Source organism: Esox lucius, chromosome 13 (assembly GCF_011004845.1).
Source record: "Esox lucius isolate fEsoLuc1 chromosome 13, fEsoLuc1.pri, whole genome shotgun sequence".
NCBI classification, from domain to species: Eukaryota; Metazoa; Chordata; class Actinopteri; order Esociformes; family Esocidae; genus Esox; species Esox lucius.
In genome coordinates this window covers 26,742,369-26,755,557 of record NC_047581.1, presented here as the reverse complement: position 1 = coordinate 26,755,557, position 13,189 = coordinate 26,742,369, and the positions used below count along the sequence as shown (strand labels likewise).

Below are 13,189 nucleotides of genomic sequence, written 5' to 3'. Positions count from 1 at the left end.
TACTGTCTGTTCTATATTAACAATATTACATTAGCCCAGCTGTGGCAGTATCTATTACTCTACAGAAAGATCCATGGTGCAGACAAACAGAAAGGCATAAAGAATCGGAGAACAAAAGGTATTCCGAGCATGGCCAACTTGGAATCCTGCTCAAAAGCAATAAAGTGCACTATAAACATACAACCCAATTCTTTGAGCATTCATAAATAAGGCTAAATACATAAAGGCAACTTGACATTGATATGTCCAGGGCCATACATCCCTCTGGAATACGCGGTGACTGCTTTGTCTTTTTCAAAGGACATTTGGGAGCTCTTTTGGAGTTAAGGCCATGTCTAAAGCAGTCTTTTTATGAACTGTTTTTCTCCGTCTTACCATTTAAGCCTGTGAATAGGTTGGTCTGGAACTGGGTGCCACAAATGTCAACCTCATTGACCTCTTCAAACCTGAGAGAGGAAGGTTGTGTGATCTCCCAGTACAATAGCACTGTGACAGAGAAAATGTAACCTGTAGATTTTTGATCTGTTCTGTAGTCGTCCTAAGCAATGCCATAGTCTGCCTTTCAGAGGGAGGATTTTTTGGGTACTACAGACGTCAAATAGTCTATCCGAGAGAGTTGCCCATGAAATGTAACCTTTTTATCTTCCTCATCATAGCTGGATGATAGTAGCTAAAAGGCTGTGTTGGTACATCTCAAAAGCAGACTGATGGAAAGTGAAAACTTAACAGCGCTTTAGAACACCTAACCCACTACAACTTCATTGCCAGTCCTGAAATACTGTTAGTCCCATCTGTGCTCTCTTTTTATTGGGTGTAATGCTCCTGTCAACTGTCTCTCCTTTAAAATGAAAGGAGAAGACACTGATGTCGGCCAACTGAAGTACCCAGTATTTTTAGACACTCTGAAAACATCTCCATACGGGCTCATTACCACATGTGTAAACGACAATGTGTAATTGGAATCGTGGTTCTTTCTGGAAATTCCATTAATCGCCTAGAAATAAAAGAAAAAGTGATTATCACTCCCTTCTTATAAGGCAGAAATTGGCAGTAACTGTCACAAAAGGTCTTCGGACCAAATTAACCAAAGTCTGAGGATAGCCCATCAGGCCAACCCTAGCCTAATAAAGAACACAATAGCTTTGGCTGCAAGCTGGACTCTCCTGGCGCACCTTTGCTAAGTACGGCTGACAGCTAGCTTCCTCTCTTTGGCCATGGGGTCACCCCGGGTGACATGTCAGTCGGGGGACACTCCGTTACTGGCTCTCTATCTGGAGTGTCAATTAGACGGGTGAACTGACCGCCCTCTCCCTCTTATGGACTGACTGCTGTTTTTGGTAAACACTTGGGTGGAAGACAAAAACAGAGACATCAAACAGTGGTTGCTGACCATTCAGACGGGGCATCCCATTGTTTCCCTATTATTTCTGAGTAAAGACATGGAACCAGTTCTGGAAGTCCCATTCTGACTGCTCTTCACTGGGCAGTCATTTGAGTCACATCAGCTAGGCTAGTGATCAGGGTCCATATTATTAAAGCATCTTAGACAAGTGCTGATCTAGGATCAGGTCCCCCCTGCACCACTTCCTGCGTTAGGTATGGCTGTACTCCAAATGTTGTAAAGCATGAACCTGCAGGAGTAACACTTATTGGGGACAACAAAAGGCTTTTTTTGCACTCTGGAGAAGAAGAGCAACTCTGTCTTGTTGAGGATGAGCTTGAGGTTGTGGGACGACATCCAAACCAAGATGTCTGCCAGGCGGGCAGAAATGTGTGACATCACCTGGAGGTCAGAAAAGTAATTGATTGTTATCCTCATAGCTATGATAAGAGAGATGATGTGAGGATATGATGGAGGTAAGTAAAGAGAGGAGGGCCAAGTGCCAAGGAGGCTCACGAATAATAAATGACACAAACACACATTGATTTAATACACATTATTTGAAAATAAGCACCCGAAATACTTCAAATCTACACAGGAGCAGTGAGCATGCCAGCTGTTCCCAAAGACAAACAGCCATTGCATGAACCCTAGTAAGCATTTGTACAAATGCTAGATAGAAACTTCCTTCAAAATGCCAAAAGACACAAATAATGTATATAAATCTTAAGTAAATACTGAACCTCATGGGCCTGATTCCCAAAATATTGAAGTATCCCTTTAATTTGATACTATAAAACAGCCAATAGTAATTAATAAATCATTCAACCCAATACACATTTTATTGAATAATCGTATACTTTTATTTGTGGCCAGATCATGAACAGAGGAAACTTTTCAAAACCCCACCTCAAACTGAGATGAGCTGGCCAACAAGGGGTCCAGAGAAGCATAACCTGGCCAGTTATTGGTCAAATTTTCTATTGTTGGGGTACCACAGCCTTCCAACACAGAGAAACCATTTAAGTAATTAAAAGTCATATTTCATACTGGTCTGGAAAAACTGGCCTAACATTAACTATGTGAAAACAATATGATGGTTAGATTTTGATTTTACATGCATACGTGAAAGGGGTTAGGGTCCCTGGGCAAATGAACTGCTGTACTGGAGCCCTGTGAACCCCACGAGCTCTAGGACCTAAAGGCTAGGGACTTTTTGGGAAGGTCTTATTTTGTCCGTTACGATCATGCATGTAATCATTGATTGTGTTCATTGTGACAGGGCGATTTACCATCTGCGGTGTCCCATGGGGTTGACACTCCTGTCATTGGCTTTATCCCCACAGATTTAGAGGAATTTGTATGAATTTACGGTGGTGAACTTGCCTATAGTTGAGTTCTTTCAAATTTGTTCATGTGAAATTGGTGGGCAGATTTTTAAACTGGGTAAACCGACAAAAGTAAATGTGACATTGGCTTAGACAATGTAAACTTTTTTCCGCATTCCCTTAACTGTTTTCCTTTAGCACGTAGTTAACATGCTCACATTTTATATTGCCGCCTAGGCTAAGGAAAACTACTGTGTCAGTGTGTCTCATATCATAGGTTGACCTCACAAGCTCAGCAGCGCAAATCTCTTCTGACAAGTGTCAACTTTACCGCCCTGTTGTTTCCTTGGCTCCTGCACTCCCCTGCGCGCCTCCCAGGCTATTTTTCCCGCTGTTGTGCGGAGCAAATACGCGGGTGCAGCCGCGGGGAAACAAATTGTCTGCAAGCACTCGCCTTTTAATTCACATTCATTCAGGGACTCACAAGTAACGATAGACACCATCAGAGTCGGGTCTCAGTTGTTGGAATACCTAAAAACTGGAACTTACGGAGAAGGACCGGACAAAAACGAATCGAAGGGGGAACTTGCTCATGCTACAAACAGGCTATATATTTTTCATGAGCAATTGTGCTTTGTTTTTTTTGTACTTGTCATTTTTGTAAAATCTGGTATTTGTTTTTCCACTATTCAGCGCTTTTCCATTACAATTGGGCAAACTTGTGCGTGCATAGAATAGTAGGCAACTATGGTGTTCATAGCCTACTGATGCATTTAAAGCGCACCTGCGCTAAGATCAAAACGATTTATTTTTGACTAACCAAGAAAAAGTCACTGTAGGCCTAGGCTGTTGGCAAATGCCTTAGAATGACAATTGTCAACAATGTTGGATACAAACTTGGCTGCAGCTATATAGTGGAGACTTTTTTTTAAATCCAACAAGTCTCTAATTTGGCATTGGCCATAGGCGATATATTATAAAGAGACTGTACAATCAGAATAATTATTAAGGACATAAGCTGCATATAGTTTTTGTACGTACGGATGCTGTCCTGTCTTCAATTGGACGATCAAAACTGTTACATAGGCAGCGCCTGTCAAACCCTTGGGATCCATCCCCGTGAGCAAAATGAGTCTCCACTGAGGCTACTGCGCATGACAGTCTGCTGGACAGCTCCAGAGAGGGAAATTTAAAAACGGTTTTAGGGAAACAAGTGCAGCACTGTGAAAATACAGTAGGCTACACGGACTCATTACCAGCTCACTTTTTCAGCAGATTATCCTAAACAGGTAAATTGTCCTTTTTTGTATTACAACTATGATTATTTGGAAATAGGTGAGACGTTGATTGAAATGGTATTATGAAATTAGAACACCATTTGTTTGCAAGTTTCATTGATATAATAGTGGGAAACGTCGAATTGGGACTGAATACCTATTGGACTATTTTCTTTCAGTCAAGTTAATAAATAGCGTTATAAATTGCAATTCTAACCGGTAAAAGCAAAATACTGTCAAACTTCAATTTTATATTTAAAGGGTAATGCGAACTAAGAATACACCTGTTTCGTTTTATTTATTTAACACTAACATTAAAGCAGGAATTAGTAATAGTTGATTTTGTCTAAACAGCTGACATGATTGTTAAAAACCTATACCAGCATTGTTATTAACTGGTCGTCATCAAATTGTAAATGTTATTATAGCAATTTATATAATTAGCTATTACATTATTAGATTTATACATAAGCTGTTTGATGTGCTAATATTATATTCATATTTATTATATCAAAATGTCTGAATAATTAATTAATAACCTGCAATAAGTATGAATTCAGATTGTCATGTCTCTCTTAAAAAGAGAAATAGACCTAGGTCTAAATTATGTGAAAGTATTGAAGCCTAGGTGTCTTCATGTCTTCAGTGCCACTTTTTCATTGCAGCATTATCAAATAAACCAGGAAATGATAGAAAGTGGAATTACATCCAGAATGTCAGGAATTCTTGAAAATTCTGGCCATCATCCCTCTCCACAAGATTACAGGTAAGACTGGATACATAATGTTGCATAACTTCTCAGGATATCTTTTCAGTTACTTTGATCTGACAAAATCCTAACCACTAGCAGAAATTCAAACTTTTTTTAAGTTCACTACACTTCAAAGTGTTATGTGATGATGATAATTAATGTACGGTTCTAAAATATCCACATAAGTTTAATCCAAACATAAATGGACAGGTCTTTTAGTGAAGGTGTGGAGAAATCATCCCTCTCTAACGACACTGCTACAAAAGGGGGGGGGGGAGGGGGCAAAGGGGGAATGAAAAAAAAAACCCACCCTAAGAATAAATGATTTTCAGTCTGAATGGATCTGTCAGAAACCATCAGCTCTGTTTACACTCCCGCTGTCGACACACGGAGACACTGAGCCCCATGGCTGGCGCGGTCCGAGGGGGAGACGGGGCTCTCCAGGTCACTAGCGGGGAGAAGTGGCTCCCAATTAGGAGGAGGTGGAAAAGGGTGGGGTGCTGTGTAGGGATGAACCTCTGGGAAAACTTGTGGGACTGGTGCTAGACGAGGGGAAGTCACATGCCTGGTCTTCACTGAACATGCCCTTTATTGTGGGTTATGTGGGGGGTGTAAGGGGGAGGCTTCCCATTGCTGTAGACACATTTATGGTGATAAGCCTGGGCCTGGAGATACTAGGTTTTCAGAAACGCCATTAACCGTGAAGCATGTGACCTCCTTGCATAGTTCAGAGCTTGACATATGCAATAAGAGTCGTGTAGACCTGGATTGCTTCCATTCAATTTACATTTACATAATTTTTGCACCTTGGCTGAAGTCAATTTCTCATTCAATTGGAAGATGGGTACAAAACACCTTACATTGCAAAAAGCTGCCCTTGTTGAAATTCATGTCTGCATATTGTATTGTTCTATGTTTCGTTATAATAGAAATAATCCCCTACCAGATTGTAATTTGATGAATCTCAATGACAATATTAGACAAGTGGATTCAACTTAAATAAAGAAAGCAAAATAGCAAGGGATACTACTGTAAGAGCTGGATTGTCCTGTTTCTAAAGTTTGATGAAGAATGGCAATACTGTCCTCACATATTGACCATCAAACACCACAGTAAAGGAAACAAAATACATCTCAGAAAACTGTCTGAGGGATCTGACCACATCTAAGCTATGTGGCAATTGACATTTGGTTTGCATTGATTTTAACATTTGTATTTAGTTTCAGACCAAATTAGTTCACATTTGCATTCTGCTTCACTTGGAACTAGTGCTCTCTAAAATGTGTTTGACCATTTGGATTTAGCCTCAACTCAGGGTTCCAGCTGGTGAGTCCTATATTTAGATCTTTTTTTAAGATTTAGAGAGACAGACCCTGTCAGGGTATGTGCATGTGCCTGGTTGTGAGTGGATGTAGATGTGCAGGCTTTTGTGTGGCACGTGTCATACGTGTTTGTGGGGGAAGAGGAAGCTCATTTGAAAGCTGAAAGTCGAAATCGGTGTAGTTTCCACTGTACAGGATCGTCTGTCACTCTGCTTCAGAAGGGACGGTTATTCCCCAGTCTTCACCAGTAACAGCAGTCAAGGTGTCTAAACCCTTGTGCCAAGGCAAAGCTCTTGGGAAAATCCTGTCATTCATTCAGGTGACAGACTAAGGGAGCAGTTTAGCCTGACCTCCAGCAACTCCACCCTCCTACCCCCCCTCCCCCCTGTCCCCCAGGGCGCTGTCTACTGCCCGGATCGGGGGAGGGAAGGCCAGGAGTGAGGGGAGAGGCTGGAAAGGGACAGGGAAGCAGATGGCATCCTATTTGTCCCTCTTCTGTGAGGGCTGTCATTCCAACAGATTAATGCAGGAGCTGGTAAAAAAAAAAAAAAACGGCAGAGACAATTAAGGAAGGGTCTAGTGAGGAACAATAGGGCCACGTGCCACTGGGCAGATTTGTCGTTTGGGACACAATAGGTGATCATTTTTCAATAGACAAGGCCAACTGTTGCGGAGTAACATGTGTCGCTCTCCCATGTTTTCAAATGATCTCATGCACTGTTTATTTATGATTCAGCCAATGGTAAAAGGGAGATGGTGGTCACCTGACATAGGGGTGATTTTGTTTGCAGTTGGTGGTGGGGTGGTGGTGGGGGGGGGGGGGGTCCTGCAGTGTCCAGACCCACAAAGTAACTGCATAGTGAGTGTTGTCATAGCGACCCCAATTACTCAACTCTTCTACAGTAAGTGTGCACGAAGACGACTGAAGAGGATTCAAGAGGAGTCTTCCTTTTTCTCCCTGCAGAACCCAGCTGTATTAAAAGAAATAATGAGCAAAAGCTGACTGGCATTCCATGCACCGATTAAGCAGAAATTGCTTAGTTAGTCTTAAACAATATTTTATGCTGGTATAGGAATTCATTTTAGACAAGACTAAATCCAATTTCAGCTGTGGTTCAGTAGCAAACCTAGACATAATTTTTCTTTTTATTATTTAGAGCGGAATTGTAGAAGTTGATCATGGGACTGAGTGACTGAATTACAAGATGACAATTCAGTCTTTTCAAACACACGAGGACATAATCATTTATACATTTCCCGAGCACCACTGCAAACTCAGTGTAGAAATATATATGAACACGCCGAAAGGTTTCTCACTTCACTGGGATGTTAATATCACTAATCAAATAGCACTCAATAATCTAAAACGGTAATTCCCAGATGAGACTACGCTCTTGGATTATGGTGAACTTTCACTTCCCCTGCTCCAGTACTGGCTTGTTACTTTAGGTGTACGTTTGCTTCAGATGCAACCAGACCAGGGCTCAAATGATGCTTTTGTTAAATAAATGGACACTTTCGGGTTTGGATTTCTTTGATTTCCCAGCCAATAACTTCCAATGCTATTTAAACCCAGGCCTGGATATAACATACAGCTGAAGGGTAGTCTGTGTCTGAGCGGCTGTGTTGCTTGTGTCTCACCCCTGCAGACTCCTAACCACAGACCCCTCCCAGCTACGAGAGGAGGATCTCCCCGGGGACCTGCAGTCTCTGTCGTGGCTCACCTCTGTGGACGTGCCCCGGCTGCAGCAGATGGCTGATGGTCGCGGCGGCGCCGGAGGAGACTTCAGCGCTCCGTCCCAGGGGCAGGGTTGCAGCCTGCTAGAGCAGCAGACAGGTGAGGCGCCAGCAACGCCAGCCGTGATTGGGTAGCTCAGCGGCGCTGCTGCTGCTGGGCTCTGGTGTGGAGGAAGACAGGTTGGACAAAGTTTTGGCCAAACAAGCGTTAAGAGGTCATCCGTTTTGGCCAGGGAGTTGGTAAACCATGGTCAGGGTTGTGATATGCTACTGTGTAAAACGTCTGTGTTTATTCCCACTGCAAGTCAGCTATCTATCCGGACAGTTCTGTCTAAGAAAGCATAAATGTTGTTTTGTTGTCTGCTTACATATTTTAAATTTGGACTCTTTTGGAAATGGCTGCAATTTCACCCCATTCTGGAGATTGAGTCTGTAATTCAGTGGGATCTCTGTGGATATTAGACCTGAGCCGTATTCATCTGGAATGACAAAGGGAAATAAGGAAGGGAAGATTTCTAGCATTTGAAGAATGCTGACCTGGATGTTGTACTGCTTTCCTCACAGCTCAGCTGAACAACATGACCATGGCAGGGGGACAGGGAGCCATGATTCACCTACAGAGCAACATGCAGCACAGCCCCCTGGGAATTAATGTCATCACTACCCACAGCGGAAGTGTAAGTGGCATCCCGACCAACCTTTTCATTAATCAATACTTATAATCTTGGTGTGGGTTATTAACCTGGGTCTCTTGCACAGATGTCTCCATTCTCCATGAATGGGCAGCCCTCCCCTGGGTACCAGTGTCCTGCCTCTGTCTACCAACCTACAGCCCAACAAGTGTTCACTCTGACCCAGGCAAGCCAGCAGGTAATTATGTCTTTCCTGGGCTGTGGATCCAGTTGGTGAAGTATAGATGCATTACAGTTTTGCAGAGTTGTTAAAGTGATGTGTTTATTGTACATTTAGAAGACCACACATTGTATACCTAAATTATAACATGGCAGCCTTTATTTGCATTATAATTTCTAAATGTGTTAGAAATATTCTGTTTTATTACCTAATATTTGGGTGAACTGTGAGCCAAAGGCTGATCAAGAGTTAGATTTTTTATGTCATTCAGTCAAACAACAAGGCATTTTTAGTTGAAAATAACATTCTGAAATGTTTTCTTGGGTGTCTCTTTCTCTCTCTCAGTGTTCTCCTGCTGGGCTTTACAGCAATGTCTCCTTCAACAACCAAAGCCTGTTCACACAGCCCCGTCTGGCTCCACAAAGCCAGGACCTGCAGCCTAAGTCTTTCCCTAAGCCCATCTACTCCTACAGGTGAGGGTTCCACCAGAGGTCTTCACAGTAGTATTGCCATGCCCGGGTAACGTTCATTATTGTGTGTGTTAAAGAAAAAGACACGCTCATGTGGTCTCTGTGTTTCAGTCATGAACGTAACACTGATTATCAACGTTATGTAGAATGGATTTACTTTTGACACTAAATGGTAATTTGGCTTGTTTGACCCATCTTCAGCTGTTTGATTGCTATGGCCCTGAAGAATAGCAAGACGGGCAGCCTCCCAGTCAGTGAGATCTACAGCTTTATGAAGGAGCATTTCCCCTACTTTAAGGTAAAACTCAATGAGGTCTAAAGGATTACCCAGCCCGAGATTAAGACTCACCCTGGACTCAAAGCATGTTCAATCACCACTGAACATGCTTTTGAGTCCAGAACTTGGTTCTAGGCTACTTTCTGGATCCATAAATCTGTCACAGTATTCTATATGGCAGAAGTAGTCATCCCCGTTCCTGGAGTTTTGCAAGTCCAACTAGGGGCTTTCCCAGGCCAATGGGTAATCAGTTCAGAGATGACCCAAATGGTTCAGACAAAAACATGTTGCCTACCTCTGTCATAAACATGTTGCCTACCTCTGTTAAGTGTGTTGTCTAAATGTCATCTCTCCCTGTAGACAGCACCAGATGGATGGAAGAACTCAGTACGACACAACCTGTCTCTAAATAAGTGCTTTGAGAAGGTGGAGAACAAGATGAGCGGGTCCTCGCGCAAGGGCTGTCTTTGGGCCCTGAACCCAGCCAAGATTGACAAGATGGAGGAGGAGATGCAGAAGTGGAAACGCAAGGACCTCCCAGCCATCCGACGAAGCATGGCCAACCCTGGTAAGACCCCAGGGCAGAGGCTCACCAATCCACACGCTCCAGTTCATTAGGCACGAAAACAAGCAACAACAAAAACCACAGTCAAACAGGGAGGGACAACCTGAACTTGACATTTTCACTGTTCTTTGCAAAACAGTTAAAAGCAAATTGTTTATGTGCTCTACTTAACACTATTTATTAACAAAGAACATGAACGAACATCAATGAAGATCAGTTTTATGTAAATTTGGTAGGTGTCGTGGATACAGTACAGTTTTCTGTTATATTGGCAAAAAATTGGTTTGACCAAAGTATTTGTTCGATAATATTTTGTATGTCACTGTTAGTATTACAGAACATTTGTTTATGATACAAAACCTAATATATCCATTTAAATCAGAAAAACTGAAATTGCTTTGATAAAATGTACACCCTAGGCTCAGTATTTGATAGCACAGCCTTTGGCCAAAATAACTAACAAGTGCTTCCTGCAACATTGTACTGGCAGTGTGTCCTCTTTTGGTGGAAACTGATCTAGTTCTTCAGATTTTAAGAGCCTCACAAATGCAGTTTTCAGATCTCTTCACAGGTTTTTAGTAAGCTGCCATTGCAGCTCAGCGTTTTGTCTTGAAACATACCTACATGCTTTTTGAAGATTGTTTTACAGTCATTGTCCAGCTAGAAGACCCTTGACCTTTAATGGAAACCAAGCTTTCTGACACTGTGTTTGACATCGTTAACTATCGGGAAGATGTTTACTTGGAAGGCTTTATTTTGTTTCCAGAAAACAGAGATGGTGTGCTTTATCGTGAGTTATAATTTGGTCTGTCAACAGGAGACAGTACCAGAAGGACTGTGAGAATTTCAGGAGTATTTTGGAAAATTTTAGTCAAGCTTGCTTGTCTTTTTCTTAGCAAAGGGTCTCCTATCATACATTGCCCTTTCATTAAGTTGGCAACGGATGGTGGTTTTTAAAACTGTAATACCTTGTGTCCAAAGGTCAGCTTGAATATGTGTGGTTGTTGTTTGAGGTACTTTTTTCACCTTTCATACAATCCACTGTGATCTTCCATCATGCTTTCTCTTACTGCCACATCTAGGGAAGTTGTTTAGAGCGGCACAGGCCTTGAACTTTTTACAGTGGAAGAGGAACATAAAGGTCTTTGGAGAACTTGTAGCCTTGAGCTTTTCCATGATTTTTTAAGTCTATTCAAACTAGTTGAATGCGTGATTTTCATATTGCAGGCAGATGCTCACCACAGTTCCATTCTAAATTAAAGAAAAATCATCTAATGACATCTAATTATTTTGGACTAAATCCTAAAATACTGACGTTTTAGCAAATTATTCAGATAATTCTTTGGAGTTTTTTTTACTGCACACCAAAGAAATACATATGTGCATACCAAAATATGTTGGATTTCAAAACATTTCTAGAAGAAATGGTGCAATGTATGTCAGTGAAGCGATACTTGGATCTAAAGGGACTTGTATGGGTGGTCATGGGAATATCCCAGTTGACACAGACATGATGAATCTCTGGGTAGCGTTACGCAGCATTACAGAGAATGTGCAGTGTTGTTTACTTTGGGGTCAGTCCTCGACCTTTTATTAGTCACTCATCCGCCCAACTCCCTATTCTTTTGGCCAGATGAGTTGGACAAACTGATCACGGACCGGCCAGAAAGCTGCAGACGGAAGCCCCTGGACCCTGGGATGACCCGTCTGACCAGCTGTCCATCCGGCCTGTCCCTGCCCGTCCCGGGCCAGATGCAGGCCCACCCTGTTGTCACCCTGTCGCTGCAGTGCCTGCCCATGCACCAGCACCAACAGCTCCATGCCCAGGCCAGGCTGGCCCCGGTGTCCCCCGCCCCTGCCCAGACACCCCCCCTCCACACCGTTCCGGACCTCTCCCACAGCCCCCTCACCACCCAGCATTCCGGCAAGCAGCCCCACGACTTCTACAGTCTCCACGGTGACGTCAACGCGGAGGTGGACGCCCTGGACCCCAGCATCATGGACTTTGCTCTACAAGGTGAGTCTCTGCAGTGTAGCGCACAGTCACAACACGGAGTGTTTTAATCAGCAAAGTTACCTTACTCTGCACAGCAGTTACCCACCCTTCTTGGCTCTAAGAAGCAGTGATAACAACCAACGTGACGAAGTGAGTTCCTCATGTCCACAGGTAACCTGTGGGAGGAGATGAAAGATGACAGCTTTAACCTGGAGGCGTTGGGCACCTTCAGTAACTCTCCTCTGCGTCTGTCGGACTGTGACCTGGGTACCATGACCGGCAGCCTCCCTCCCGCGTCCAGCGGGGGTGGTATGCCCTTCTCAGACCTGCAGGTGACTGGCCTGTACACTTCCTACGCCGCCCTGGACGGCCTTTCCTCTCAATATATGGGGACGCCAGGCAACAGCAAGCCCATCACCGCCCTGCTTTAATGAACAGCTCAGTACGACCGAGTGGAAGGGGAAGCACAGGCAGGGCTGCACTGAGGCATAACCAACAGAATCAAAATACAACAAACTACATTTTTGCACAGTGGATCAAATTGTCGATAGCCCTCTCGGGCATCAAACAGCCACCACATCTCCATAGACCGAAAGGCCTGAATCCTCATAAGTTTTCTTTGCCCAGTAACAGAACGACCGGTGTTGCTGAATCCAAGCCCCTGCTAACAGAAAGAAGACCTTTGGAATTCGGACAAAATCATTGTTTTTCCAAAGTGGGAACAGTTTAATTGAGGAATTTGACCAAAATAAACTGACGTTCTTGGGGGGTACAATACAACTTGGCAGGACAGATGTACCTCCGGCTAACAATTGTCCCATTGACATGTCTGTGTTTTTGGCCTTATCATGGTCCTGTTAGTTCTTTATCTGTTGTCTGTATTGTACTAGACAGTGTCACTGTTACTGTGTTTTATTTATATTTATAAATGGCAGCCTGCGAATGGGAGGAATTTATCAAACATGGATACCTGTAAATATTTCAATGTTTTAAATCCCTGTTATCTCCATGGAAAAGCTATTGTTTCTTTAACAGTATTTACCCATACAATCTCAAATTCCAATATCAAAATTGTCAAATATGTTTGTTGGCCATTTACAACCATTTGGTATTTAAATGTTAAAATCCATCTGTTTTGAATTCACATTATTGTTTTACTAAATAATATCAGGCTCAATGTACTGTAAAATTATACATTAATAAAGTCACAACGGGTGAATAAAAAAAGTTGCC

The 13,189-nt window shown here is 42.8% G+C and overlaps 1 protein-coding gene across 1 annotated transcript; it reads left to right on the top strand.

The window, feature by feature from the left end:
• Positions 1 to 3,119: 3,119 nt before the first annotated feature.
• foxn4 (forkhead box N4) lies at positions 3,120 to 13,165 on the top strand. The gene is made up of 10 exons (XM_010876747.4): positions 3,120 to 3,998; positions 4,652 to 4,752; positions 7,709 to 7,896; positions 8,361 to 8,473; positions 8,556 to 8,666; positions 8,994 to 9,121; positions 9,320 to 9,416; positions 9,756 to 9,963; positions 11,594 to 11,977; positions 12,128 to 13,165. Exons 2-10 carry the CDS (start codon positions 4,673 to 4,675, stop codon positions 12,385 to 12,387), a joined length of 1,569 nt encoding a protein of 522 aa, XP_010875049.1. The 5' UTR covers positions 3,120 to 3,998; positions 4,652 to 4,672; the 3' UTR covers positions 12,388 to 13,165.
• Positions 13,166 to 13,189: the final 24 nt, after the last annotated feature.

Excerpts from the sequence above, each read along its gene's own strand:
- foxn4 (XM_010876747.4), top strand. The coding sequence starts at position 4,673 with ATGATAGAAAGTGGAATTACATCCAGAATGTCAGGAATTCTTGAAAAT. Across the intron at positions 4,753-7,708 it reads CCCTCTCCACAAGATTACAG|ACTCCTAACCACAGACCCCT; the intron begins GTAAGACTGGAT and ends TCACCCCTGCAG. Across the intron at positions 7,897-8,360 it reads CCTGCTAGAGCAGCAGACAG|CTCAGCTGAACAACATGACC; the intron begins GTGAGGCGCCAG and ends CTTTCCTCACAG.